Here is a 14490-nt window from a genome sequence, read left to right on the forward strand (position 1 = left end):
GCAAGGCTTTAATCAGGGCATTAAGGAGCTCTAAATAGTCCTTGCTTTTAAATCTGCATATCAGGAGGGGGCTGGGAGTATGAGTGGGAGGATGTCATGTCCCAGTGATTAATGATCTCTAGGAAGCTGAAAGGGGGAGTGTAATATACACACTATTTCTACCCCCTGGAGTAGGAATGCAAACACCATTGTGCAGATCTGTGCATAGTCACTGACTTCCTGGTAGCTGGAGAATTTCATACACTCTTCTACCACAAATAAAACTGTCAGAGAAGTGACAGAGCTCAAAAAGCTGGCCTTTCTTGCTTTAAAAGAATAGCTCAAACACAGTGAGCCAGAAAATTAATTTTGTAGTTGTTTGGGAACCCAGTTGTTTAATAAGAAATGAGAAAATTGGAACTTTTCTTGAAAAGCCTAAAACCTCCAAGTATTTGTTGAATCAAACTGTACATTTGGTTTCTTACATTTACTGAGTTCCTGGATCCTGCCTATTTTAAATGAAGTTAAATGGAAACATTCCTTTGTAATGAAATGCACAACTTTTCAGTGTGGTCTCTATGGTGGATGCAGAGAATGATACTATCGATGGACTTTCAGAGCCTGTTGCCCTATGTGTTAAAAAAAAATCCTAACATTTCAGAATGACTTGCACAGTTTTAGAAAGTAATTCTAAAGTAGAGTTCTTTTGTTTCTTTTAACTCTGTTGAATGTATGATATTTAATAACAGTTTCCAAATGTTTAAGTCAGAAGTGAAACATTTTTAACTGTAGATAAGGAACTACAGATGTTTGCAAAATATTTTTAAAGAAGACTTGTGGCGAAAGTATTTTATTGCAAGCACTTGTGATTATTTACAAATAACCAAAATTAGGGACTTTAATTGTAGTAGTAATAGCAGCAGCAGCAGCTGTAGTAGATTTTTAGTGGGGGCAACCAGATAACTTTTATTTTACCAATAACCATTCACTCTTAGGACTTGTTAAACTGTTTTTGTTCTTGGTTCAGATTTCTTTGATACCCTTTACATTACCACTCATTGCTCTGCATTGTCTACTTCTAAAACTTTGATTTGTTATGAATTTTTCCCATAAGAACAAAGAAAAGAAATATTCATTTGGGGGGAAATGCAGCCTACATTTCAGGGTAAAGGAGAGAAAAAAACTTGTATCTTATTTCTGTTTTGTTGTTCATTTTGTTGTATTTTTGAGAGTGTCACTATAGTCTTAAATTAAAAGGAACGACTGTGATCTAAATTAAGACAGCATCTGATAGATTAAGCCCTGAATTTGGTTTCCAAGTGGTTGGACTTCTAAATTGCATTTGCAAGAGTTTATTTTTAGTCAGGATGTGGTTATTTTTAGATGTGCTTCTCTGTCACTAGGAAATGTAATGCCTGTCTTTCCATTGTTGTTTATCAGGAAGTTCTGAGGCACAGGCTTATAAGATCCAGTGAGCACAGAAACCGACTCTCCTCTGAAAGAATATGAAATAGCGCGTGAAGGGAAATATGTTAATTGAGAACATGTCTAATTTTTAAATTGTTGGTGTCATTTTAATCTCTTAGACACTGATCGAGAGTGCAAGATTTTTAGGGAATACCAAAAATATAAGGTTTGGGTTCCCCCTACTGGTGTGCATTCCAGGCTTGTGTATTCTTTAACATACAGCAGAAAGGCCTCAGGGAGAGAGATTGAGAATAACTGTGTTGGCCTCTTTTAAAGAGACCTGGTGATGAGAGAGCAAGAAAAAGCACCTTTACCCATTTTCTACAGATGTCTTACAAAAAAATGAGGTGATCTAAAAATTGTATTTTCTACATCTAGAAAGAACAAAACTTAATCCTGCAATATTTGGTGTTTAATGTTGCTGCCTGTGATAAGCTGCTTATATACAGAGCTTCTCAAATGCTTTATGTTGTAATCTAAGGAATAATAAAACACCAGTGGATCCACAAAAGGATTTAAAACCCCAAGGAAAAAAAGCAAAGCTAGTATTGTGTCGTAATAAAATTAAAGAGCTGGCGTTAAAGCTCACTAATTCCTATTTTAGCATTTCGGAAAGTGGCATGACATCATGTGATTGTGTGTGTCCATTTAACATCTGTTCTTTCTAATTTGTCTTATGTGTATTTGAAATAGTTCTCTTTATTTTCTATCTCTTAGTCAGTAAATGCCAAGTAATATTAAAAGCTCATTTTGAATAAGAAAAATTTTAATTGACTCCTAAAAGTCACTTCTAAACTTCTTATTATGTTTGCATTTAAAGGACTATTCAATCAAATTAAAATACTGTATTTTTAAATTGCTTTTCAGCAATGCAGTCAACCTTTTAAGCAATGTTCCGGTCTCTTGTCTGGATGTTCTCATTTGTCCATTAACCCATGAAGAAACAACCCAAGAGGCAACGACTCTAGATGAACTGCCCAGTGATAAAACATCTGAGAAAGAAACAGTTTTGAAAAACAGTACAATGGTGTACAATGGTATGAATATGGAGGCCATTCATGTTTTACTCAATTTTATGGAGAAGAGAATAGACAAGGTAAGGCTGACAAAGTGGAGTCCTTGGGGAAATGCTTATAGAGAGTGTAAATGTGTCGTACGTGAAAACATCACAGGACATGATTTTAAAATCTAAGCTTTTTAAAATACCTGACATCTTGCATAATTATTTTTACTCTGGAAAGCACTTTATTATAATATGTGATAAAACTGTTAAAACACAGTTTTCATCTTTATGTGTTTAAAGCTGAAAATTGTGTTGCTGCAACACCAAAATTGTGACTAGTGCTTGAAAAGGAAAGAAAAATTACCTTTCCGTAATTTTTACAAAATTTTACGTAAATTTTACAAAATTCCGTAGGTATTTTGTAAATCCTGGAAGTAAAAATTATCCTTCCCCCCCCCAAAAAAAAACTTAATGATAAATGCTTTCCATAATATCTGAAAGGTATCTTTAAAAGAAAAATCACCAACTTTCCATTTGTTGTGAGTTGCTTGTTTTCTCTTATCTGTCACTTGCTTTGTCAAGCAACTCTATTGAAAGGCAGCAAGGTAATGTGAGGGGGAGGTCATCAAAACCTTTGCCTCATTTAAGCCCCTTGGTTAAGCCAGTGAGGACCCTACAACAAATAGCAAAATTCAGGAAGGATAAAAGTAAGCCTTAGTAAACATGAAGGTAATTGATTAAATGGAAATATTGTTAGGAAAATAATTTTTAAAATAATTTTTAAAGCTTTGGTAACATAAAATGTCTCCCCCTCAAAAAGGTGTATTACATGCTGTTCTATGGAGGAAAGTAATACTGCTAGAAACTAAACTAATGTAGCATGTACGGTTTTCTTTTTAGGGAAGCAGCTATAGAGAGGGCTTAACTCCAGTTCTCAGCTTATTAACAGAATGTTCCCGAGCCCATCGAAACATCAGAAAATTTCTCAAAGATCAGGTAACTGCTCAATGCGTATTACATCAAAAAGTTAATCTTCTGTGTGGATTTTTTAAACATAGAATTAATGAGTTGAATTCTTTCATAATGTTTTTTCCAGAAGGTCATAAACTCAGAAAAGTTTGTTTCAATTTTTGAAGTCTTCCTAATCCAGAAATAAGTGATCCTGTCTATTTTTTGAGTCATTTATTCTTTTAGTCAACAAATATTTATTGAAGTCTATGTATGCTGTGCACTGAGCATTGTTCTAAGCATTGAAATACAGATGAAGTCTTTGCCTCATGGCATTTATCTTACAGTGGGGGGACAACAAGTAAACATAAATATATGATACAATGGCAAGTAGTGCTAAGTGTTCTGAAAATGGGTGTGGTAGGGGAAGGGGAGACTTAGGAATAAAGGGGGGCCTTTCTAAGGAAAGGCCATTTGAGCAGAAATTTGAATAAATAAGAAGAGAATTTCTGAGAATATTCTGCAAGAGGAGTGTACCAGAGAGAACAATTTCAAAGTCCCTAAGAGGAGACGATGCTTTGGAATGCTTAAGAAATAGCAAGAAGGCTACATAACAGTGTGCTAGGGGAAGAGTGGTGAATGAAGTACAAGAGGTAAGCAAGAACTAAATAACTTAAGATTATATAGGACTTTCAATTCTCTTTAAGTGAAATGAGAAAGCATTGGACCATTCAGAGCAGGGGAGTGATGTCACCTCATTTAGAGATAACTCTGGCTATTGTACGTAGGATAGATTAGGAGTGTAACTAGATGAGAGGAGACCAGCCCAGAGAGAGCTGATGATGAGGATTTGAAGTAGGATAGTAGTAGTTAGAGGTCATGGTAAGAAATCATCCTTTCATCACTGCACCTGTTCCACCATATCTTTGGTCTCCTCCTCCATCACCATAGATGAAGTGTCCCTGCTTCCTTCTGTGACCAGCGTCTGCACTTTTATCCTGGATCCCTTTCCCTCTTACCTTCTCAAGAACTTGGTTCCTGCATTTATTCCCTCTCTTTCTTCTTACATTAATATTTTTTAATATATTGGTCATGTCTTTTTGCACCCAAACACAACTTCCATTACAAACAAAAAAAAATCCTCCCTTAACACTACTTCTCAAGCTGCTTTCCCATTTCTCTGCCCTTCTTTAGCAGTGATCCTCTTGATCTCATTCAGCAGTCATGGTTTTGAAAATCATCTAAATACTGGTGATTCCCAAATTTCTATCTCTAGCCCTGACCTATCCCCTAAGGTCCAGACTTACATAGCAAACTACCTATTCATCTCCTCCCACTGGATATGTTGTAAGTTATAAGTATCTTTTTTTTTCCCTTATCTGAGGACATGCTTATTGATTTTAGAGAGAGGGAAAGGGAAGGAGAGAGAGAGAACGAGGGAGAGAAACATCATTGTGAGAGAGAAACATCAATCAGTTGTTTCTTTTATGCCCCCCAACTGGGGACCAAACCCACAACCTATGCATGTGCCCTGACCTGGAATCAGACCCATAACTTGTTGGTTTACTAGACAATGCTCCAACCAACTGAGCCACACGGGCCAGGGCAGATGTGTAGTTAAGTATCTTAAGTTTAACATATCCCAAACTAATCTCTTGATTTTCTATCCCCTCTACCCTGTTTCTTTTCTTCCTTTACACATTCCAGTACATAGTACCACCATTCACCCCATTGTTCATTTATTGCCTTATAGAATTTCCCCTGATAAATGAACCAGGTTCATTTCCCCCCTTTATGTCTGTGGTCAAGATTTAATAAGCGTTTCATTATGTATCGAGCACATTAATAGATACTGCTGATGAGGAAAGATTAGAAAGTAGGGAGTCTGTCTTTGAGGAATTTACAGTCTGTTGGAGGAAGAGAGAGGTATTATGAAAGCATGAATAATCATTTAAGCAAAATAAACTAGTTAATTATTGAATTAAGGTCATTTCCAAGTTTGACTACATTAAGACATTCTACCCTGACCAGGAGGACTTGATGAAGAACAATAAATGAAAATACTTTAAGTTTTATGCATTTTGCTTCTTCACATAGGAGATCCAGGTACAACTAAACTATTTAGATTTTGCTATCTCTAATCAAGACAGCCAAAAAAACTTATTTGTTAAACAGCTTCTTCATATGAAGGCCTTGGGTCACCCATTATATAGATACAAAAGGTTATGAGAGCCACTCCCTGTCCTCAAAGAAACACTGCAGTATAGATAAGTAGATGAAACTGGACAAATAAAAGTTAACTAAAGATGCCGGGCACAATACATAATCCACTTTCCTTCTGAGGAGGATGCACTGTAGAGTGTGATAATTGGGAGAAGCAGAACTTAAAGTAACAGATGACTAGCTTTGATAATAGTGTAAACGGAACCATGGCTAACTAATTATTATGCCCTATAGTTAGTACCTGATTAAATCCTACTCATGTATGCCCAAAGGAGATTGGTCTTGAGTGTTCTGTATTTGGGCAGGTAGAAAGAAAACAGATGGTAGAAATGACTGATCCAAGTTGGGTTAGTCTGGAAAGGCGTATAGAAGAGATGAGGATGCTGTGAATTTGAAAAAGAAGCCGGACGAGATTTATCAAAGGAAAGAAAGATTGTTGAAGGGTAGTATTTGAGAGATAAAAGAAAGGGCCCATATCTATGTAGTTTGTCTGGGAGTGATACATAAAAATAAAAACATCAAAATTTCACTTAAAAAAAGTGTTTTAAGGAGTCTAAAATACAGCTACCAAAATTTTTGTATGATAACCTTTGTTAATAGCATCTGCTCTAGAACTATGGGAACATGCTACATGAACTCATTTGTTACAAGTCTCATTCTTCTAGAATTAGAAGGTAAACTCAGTAGGCTTGACTGAATCAAATAGTAAGACTTTACTGTGCAGCTGCGTTGTGCCTGTAGAGCACAAAGAGTATTGTGCTCTACCCTGCCCCTTCAGGGATGTTACAGTAGGGATCTTGTAAACCCTTTGTGTAGGTTACTCAATTTTTTGAGACTTTGTTTCCATTTTTATTCACAGTTATATCTCCACTGTGTCCAGTACCTCCTAATAAATGGTAGGCACTCAGTATAGAGAGTGAGGGAAGGAAGAAAATAAGTGGAATCGATTAAATAAAATAATATACATATAAAAGGTTTGGCACAGTAAATTATTATTTGACTTTGTCTATCCTCATTTCTTAGCATAGTGCCTAGCTTATAGAAGTCACTTTTTAAAAGTAACTTGAATTGATTTATTCTTCCTTCAGACAGGAATTATTGCTATAATATACCAGGCACTGAGAAGAGTAAACAAAACAGAAATTTCTGCTCCCGTTCCACACTGACTCTTGTGGAACAAGACAGGCAATAAAGAAATAAATATATACTGTGTCTGGTGGTGATAAATGCTATGAGGAAAATTAAAGTGGAAGGGCGGTGAAAAAGAGAATGGTAAAAGTTAGTTATGTAGGTGGTCAAGGAGTGTCTTCCTATAAGTGACATTTGAGGAGAGACCTGAGGGAGTAAGGGAATAAGCCGTGCAAGTTTCTAGAAAAAGATATTCTGGGCAAAGGGAACAGCAGATGCAAAGACCAAGAAGCAGGAAGGTGCCTGGTGTGTTTAAGGAGTTCCATGGAGGTTTGAGTGGCTGTACCAGTGTAAACAAGTGGTAGAAAAGCAGTCAGAAAAGTAACAGGAAGCTGGAGTATGTGAAACCCAAGGGAGTTGCAAGGACCTCGTCTTTTACTGTGAGTGGGATGAGAAGCCGTGGGAACTGGAGGACATTGAGAAGAGAAGACATGATGATCTGACTTTCAGAGGATCATCCTGGTTGGTATATAGAAAATAAATCATAGACCAGGATGGAAGCAGGGACCACTTAGGAGGCTGTGGCAATAGTATGGGTGAGAAGTATTGGTAGCTCAGATTTGGTAATACTAGAGGAGGTAGTGAGAAGTGGTCGGATTGTGCATATATTTGAAGGTAGAGCCAAAAGTAATTTGGGGATAGATTGGATGTGGGTGTGAAAGAGAGGAGTCAAGGATATTTCCAAGGTTTTTGTATCAAACAGTTGGAAGAATGGACTTGCCATTTAATGAGTTAGAAAACTACAGAAGGAACAGCTTTGCTGGGAGCATCAAGAGTTCTGTTTAGGGCATGCTACATCTGAGAGGCCCATGAAAGTCTGGAGGTCAGAGAAGAAACCAAGATGGAGATGTAACTTAAGGAGCTATCAGTATATAGAGAGCATATAATGCCATAATACTGGATGAGATCACCCCCTAGAGTAAGTGACGATAGTGAAGAAATATTGCTCAAGAACTTAACCTTTGAATATTCCAACACTCAGAAAACAAGAAAGGAGCGAATCAGTAGAAGAAACTGAGAAAAAACAACCAGCAATATGAGAGGAGACCCAGAAGAGGGGATGTAGTCTGGGGGGATGGATGGGTGACTGAGTAAGCAAATGAAACCAAGCAGGTTACATAAGCCTTCTGAGGCTCAGTCTATACAATTGGGATGATGGCGATGTCACTAACTCCCATGCAAAGTTACTGTGAGGATTGATGATGGAGAATAATATACATCACCTCTTACAGCAAGTAGCACATAGAAAGTAATAATAGCCATTTTTATTGTAAAATAAAACATAAGTAAGATTTTTTTCTAGTAAATAGAAAATGTTGCAGGAATTAAAAGAAGGGGAAAATCGATATGAGTCAGTGTATTAATGAAGCCTCCACGGAATAAAGAAAAACTTGACCCAGACTTTAAAATGGATTTTGATAGAGGCAAGCAGAGGCATTCCAGGTGCTGTGATGAGTAGACGCTCAGAAATGGATTTGAGTATATCTTGCTGGTACAGTGAAGAGATGTTTCTCTTCAAACAAAATTTCATTACAGGCACGAACTTATTTGAGGTTTGTTTTTGTTGTTGTTTAATTTTATTTTATTTGGAAGCAAACTTATTTATTTTTCAAATGGTCTTTTCTACTCCTACAAACCTGAGCTCAGTAGACATTACAAGACTAACCAGTTTCATGATGTTATCCTTGCTTGCTCTGGCACCCATGATTGATGATGGTTTTTGCATTTGTACCATTAGGTTTTACCACCACTGAGAGATGTGACAAATCGACCTGAAGTCGGCTCAACTGTGAGAAATAAGCTGGTGCGCCTCATGACACATGTTGACCTTGGAGTCAAACAAATTGCTGCTGAATTCCTTTTTGTCCTTTGCAAGGAGAGAGGTAGGTTAGACTCTCCTTGCCCTCTACTTTTATATTTATCTGAGGGAGTTTGAAAAATCTTTCTGATGGTAGTAGCTATATCATCCACCCTTTTCAGAGTTACTCTCTATCTGTTCTATTGGAGGCCTGAGGAGATACGAAAAGTAATAATTTAAAGACATTTTCTATATGCTTCTCAATTCATTGAGACAGGCAGATACACTACCAAATACACTCACACTTAAACTCTGTCTTCTATATCCTTAACCCAGACTTCTTAAATCTTGATGAATCAGGACCTGGATCCATTATGAAAAATCTGTGTAACTAATTCAGGTGCTGCAGTTTTGATAACCAGAAAAGGGCCGGTTAGTTCCCCTTTTAATTCCTCTTGCAATTAAAGTTATAGGAGCTTTGGTTTCTTCACTAAGTTCTTTTTTCCCCTAAGATTTTATTTATTTATTTATTTATTTTTAGAGAGAGGGGAAGGGAGGGGGAAAGAGAGGGAGAGAAACCTCTCCCCTCTCTTGATCGGTTGCCTCTTGTACGTGCCCCGACTGAGGACCAAAGAAGTGACCTTTCGCTTTGCGGGACGACACCCAACCAACTGAGCCAACACCCATCAGGGCTCTTGACTAAGTTCTTTAGTCAATAAATTGTTAGAGTGTGAGCTGTATAATATACTAGATAGAAGTACAAAAATGTGTAAGAGACAGCCTTTACCCTTGACATAGGGTAAGATAGAAGTAGAAAGATACTTAAAAATAACTATATAACATGACTACATTACAACATAATAAATGCTGTTTTATAAGTGTAAAAAATTGATTGTCTTCTGAGATACATCTAACAATTTAATGTTTCCTAAAATTGTATGGGTTATTTGCTCTGCAAAAGTCAAGTTCTCCAAACAAGGCACTTTGACTGTTTCTGATATTCTTACCTATTTCTTCATTTCCTAGTTTTTTAACATACTGGTATAAAAGTCCCATCTGAGCAGATTCTATATTCCACTCTTTTATAGTATCTAAGTTTTGTGAAATAGATCATTTGGAAGTAGAAAACTTGACTCATGTCTCTCAAAAACTTAAGTCGGTTGAATTCTTTTTTTTATCCCAGCTTTATCAAGGTATAATTAACAAATAGAACTGTATACATTTAAAGTACATAACGTGATGATTTGATATGCGTACACATTATGAAATTATCATCACATCAGGCTAACACATCCACTATCTCCTATAGTTACTGTGTGTGGTGAGAACACTTAGGATTTATTCTCTTAGCACATTTCAAGTGTATGATACAGTGTTAATTATAGTCACCATGCTGTACAGTAGATCCCCAGAACTTACTCATGTTATAACTGAAGGCTTGTACTCTGACCAGCCTCTCCCCACTTCCCATACCCCCTACCCTGCCCCCTGGTAACCACCAGTGTACTCTGATCCTACAAGTTGTCTTTTTCTTTCTTTTTTTAAGATTCCACATATAAGTGAGATTATATAGTATCTGGCTTGTTCACTTTGTATAATGTTCTCTAGGTTTATCCATATTGTCGCAAATAACAGGATTTCCTTCTTTGTCAAGGGTGAATGACATTGTGTATGTGTATGTATTTACCATTTATGTATTTCCTTTATCCATTCATCTGTTGGTGAACACTTGGCTCATTTCCATATCTTGGCAATTGTAAATAATGCTGCAGTGAACATGGGAATGTAGATATCTCTTGGGGATACTGATTTCATTTCCTTTGGAAATATACCCAGTAGTTGGATTGCTAGATCATATGGTAATTCTGTTTTTAATTTTGGGGGGAACTTCCATGCTGTCTTCCATAATAGCTGCACCAATTTATATTCCCACCAACAGTGAAGAAGGAATCCCTTTTTGCCACATCCTTGCCAACACTTACCATCTCTTGTCTTTGATAAAAGCCATTCCAACAGGTGTGAGGTTATCTCTTATTGTGGTTTTGGTGTGCATTTCCCTTGTGATTAGTGATGTCGAGCACCCAGTCATGTGCTATTGACCATTTCTGTGTCTTCCTTGGAAAAAGGCCTATTCAGGTCCTTTGCCCACTTATAATCAACTTACAATTAACCCTTGAACAAAATAGGGGTTTAGGGGTGATGACCTCCCACACTGTTGAAAACCCACATATAACTTTGGCTCCCCAAAAACTTAACTACTAATAGTTTACTGTTGATGGGAACATAAACAGTCAATTAACACATATTTTGTTTATGTATTATATACTACATTCTTACAATAAAGTGCGCATAAAGAAAGAAAATGTCAAATTCATAAGGAAGAGAAAATGTATTTATAGTACTGCGCGTATTTATTGAAAATATGCATGTAAGTGGACTCATGTGCACAGTTCAAACCTGTGTTGTTCAAGGATCAGCTGTATTCATGTTTTTACTGTTGAGTTGTATCCATTGAATTCTTAAACTTCATTTTCAACTGATTGATCCAACCGCTTCAGTTCCTGCTATAATGGTATATTAGCAACATAATTTGACCGATGTCATAATGATAAGAGCAGCTATTATGTGTTGAGTTAGCATGTGCTGAATGTCCTATTCCATAATCCCATTTAATTCTCATAAGGACCCTCTAAGATAAATAGTATTCCGGTGTCATAAAGGAGGCAATCTGGCATTTGAGAGCCTTTCAGTAACTTCTCCAAGGTTACATAGTTGCTTAGGGCTGAAGCCCAAATTTGAGTCTTATCATTCAGTTCTGCCATATTTCCTCTCATAATAATTACCTTCAACTATTATCATAGACTAGGTACCTAACATCTGTTCTTTTAAACAACTCAGTTCTTTCATGACTTTGAAAAAAGACCTGACAGGTATAGTACGTAGCATATAACCTGCGCATACTGGCTGAATTGAATCGATTTTTCTGAGATCAGAAATTAGCTGTTTTTTAAAGTATAATTGTGTGTGTGTGTATGTGTGTGTGTGTATACATGGATCTAAACCACCCACACATGTATCTATTCATTAAAAAAGTTTTATCAAAATAAACACCAAAATAGTATCCATTGTTTCCTCTGAGTAGTAGGATGACTGTGAACGTTTTTTTAGTTCTCTGTATTTTGTAATTTTTTTCTACAATGAGCATACATTTATTGTTACTTCTAAAAAAGTTTTTAAATGGGGAAAAATAAAGTTTATTTCCTCTATAATGACATGTCTACATAACATAATTACATATCTAAATATAGTCAAATTACTAATGACTTAGAGAATGTCAGCAAATATAGTATATTTATTTTATGTCTAAGTATAATAACCTAATGACTTAGTGAATGTCATAGCAAATACAGTATATGCATTTATAAAGGAGTTTGTTAATTGTTTTTTTCATTTGAAGTGGTTAGCTTGGCTCCTCCTTGGACCCAGTATTTGTGTTTCACCGTCCTAACTTTGAGCCCAAAGCCAACCCATATTAGCAAAATTGTATCTCTTCCATTTGACCTTTAACAATTCATATGTACAATTGAATATGTACAATTCAGCTGCTTTTCCTTCCAATTTGATTTTAAATTTAGTAGATTTATTCTTCTGGAATAAAAACTTACTAATTTAACAAACACTTTTTGAGCTAGAACCTGGGAATACAGAGGTATCTATACAAGATAAAAAAGGCCTCTGCCCTCATATTATTTACTTTCTTACCAAGGGTTGTAACTCAAATGCCTACAAGTGCCAGGCTGGTAATAAAAGTAAGTCAAAGGGACTGGACATAAGATGATAAATGAAAACTGACACTGAGCCCATTGTGGGGGAGATAGTGGGTTGGGACAGGGGAACAGCTGATTACTACCATGAAGGAACATGTAGCCATTGTTACCAAATCTTACATTATTTTCCAAGAGAAGCCAGGACTCTGAATTGTTATGTAAAGTCTCTCACTTTTTAAATGCTGTCAGCTAATTCTAATTTAAAAACCTTCTGGCAAGAAAAAAGTTTGTAGTCCTCATTGAACCTGTAAAAATTATCAAAATTTGGAATTTGAGTTGGGTTTGGAGGCAGACTATATCAAAACGAAATAAATTTCTAGTGGCTGAACTTCCCTTTTAAGGACATTCAAAGCTGTTTGAAAGTGAAGGTACCGTTTATTTTGCTGATGATTTCCTTTACTGTACAAAAGCTTTCTAGTTTGATATAGTCCCATTGATAATTTTTTCTTTTGTTTCCGTCACCTGAGGAAATATATCATATAAAATACTGCTACAAGCAATGTCCAAAATTTTACTGCCTGTGTTTTCTTCTAGGGTTTTTATGGTTTTAGGTCTAACATTGAAGTCTTTAATCCATTTTGAATTTGTTCTTGTGTGTGGTGTAATAAGGTAGTCTAGGCAAGCACATCTGTCCAATTTTCCCAACACCATTTATTGAGTAAACGTATCTTTGGTCCATTGTATGTGCTTGCTTCCTCTGTCAAATATTAATTGACTATAAAGATGCGAGTTTATTTTGGGTCTCTCTATTCTATTCCATTAATCTCTGTGTCTTTTTATGCCAGTACCATGCTCTTTTGATTAGTGCAGCCTTATAGTATAGTTTGATACTAGGTAGCATGATTCCTCCAACTTTGTTCTTTCTCAAGATTACAGTTGCTATTCAGGGCCTTTTGTGGTTCCATATAAATTTTTTAAATATTTGTTGTAGTTCTGTGAAATACGTTATTGGTATCTTGATAGGAATTATGTTGAATCTATAGATTGCTTTGAGTAGTATGGACGAATGGGAAAAGATATTGCCAGTATACCTCATAAGGGGTTAATATCCAAAATTTATAAAGAACTTATAAAACTCAATACCAAATAAAACAAACAATACAATTCAAAAATGGGCAAAGAACCTGAACAGACACTTCTCCAAAGAGGACATACAGATGGCCAGTAGACTTATGAAACAATGTTCAATGTCACTAATCATCAAAGAAATGCAAATTAATTTATTTTTATTGTATTTTTCCCATTACCATTTATCCCCCTTATACCCCATTCCCACCACAATCACCACACTATTGTCCATGTCCATGAGTCCTTTTTGCTCGATCCCTCCACCTCCTAACCACCCCACCCACAGAGCTGTCAGCCTGCTCTCTATCTGTGAGTCTGTCTCTGTTTTGCTTGTTAGTTCAGTTTGTTCACTAGATTCCACATAGAGTGAAATCATGTGGTATTTGTCTTTCTCTGACTGGCTTGTTCCACTTAGCATAATGTTCTCCAGGTCCATCCATGCTGTCACAAAGGGTAAAATTTTCTTCTTTTTTACAACCAAGTAGTATTCTTTTTTTTTTTTTTTATTGTTATTCAATTACAGTTGTATGCCTTTTCTCCCCATCCCTCCACCCCACCCCAGCTGAACCCACCTCCCTCCCCCCTCTCCACCCTCCCCCTTGGTTTTGTCCATGTGTCCTTTATAGTAGTTCCTGTAATCCCCTCTACCCACTGTCCCCGCCCCCACCCCCCACCCCCGCCCTGGCTATTGTTAGATTGTTCTTAACTTCAATGACTCTGGTTATATTTTGTTGGCTTTTTCCTTCTATTGCTTATGTTCCAGTTAAAGGTGAGATCATATGGTATTTGTCCCTCACTTCCTGGCTTATTTCACTTAGCATAATGCTCTCCAGTTTCATCCATGCTGTTGCAAAGTGTATAAGCTCCTTCTTTCTCTCTGCTGGGTAGAATTCCATTGTGTAAATATACCATAGTTTTTGGATCCACTCGTTTGCTGATGGGCACTTCGGTTGCTTCCAGTACTTGGCTATTGTAAATTGTGCTGCTAT

The 14490-nt window shown here is 36.5% G+C and overlaps 1 protein-coding gene across 7 annotated transcripts in view; it reads left to right on the forward strand.

The window, feature by feature from the left end:
• Positions 1-14490, forward strand: part of RIC8B (RIC8 guanine nucleotide exchange factor B) — a 102594-nt gene that overhangs the window by 53929 nt on the left and 34175 nt on the right. For all 7 annotated transcript variants that reach the window (XR_006653804.3, XR_006653805.3, XM_045186810.3 and 4 more), the window contains 3 exons: positions 2314-2542; positions 3350-3445; positions 8547-8691. Coding sequence is in view for 5 of the 7 variants with exons in the window: in XM_045186810.3 (XP_045042745.1) it covers positions 2314-2542; positions 3350-3445; positions 8547-8691 (470 nt within the window). In the remaining 2 variants the exon portion in view is untranslated. The remainder of the gene's footprint in view (positions 1-2313; positions 2543-3349; positions 3446-8546; positions 8692-14490) is intronic.

This window comes from Desmodus rotundus, chromosome 3, assembly GCF_022682495.2.
Source record: "Desmodus rotundus isolate HL8 chromosome 3, HLdesRot8A.1, whole genome shotgun sequence".
NCBI classification, from domain to species: domain Eukaryota; kingdom Metazoa; phylum Chordata; class Mammalia; order Chiroptera; family Phyllostomidae; genus Desmodus; species Desmodus rotundus.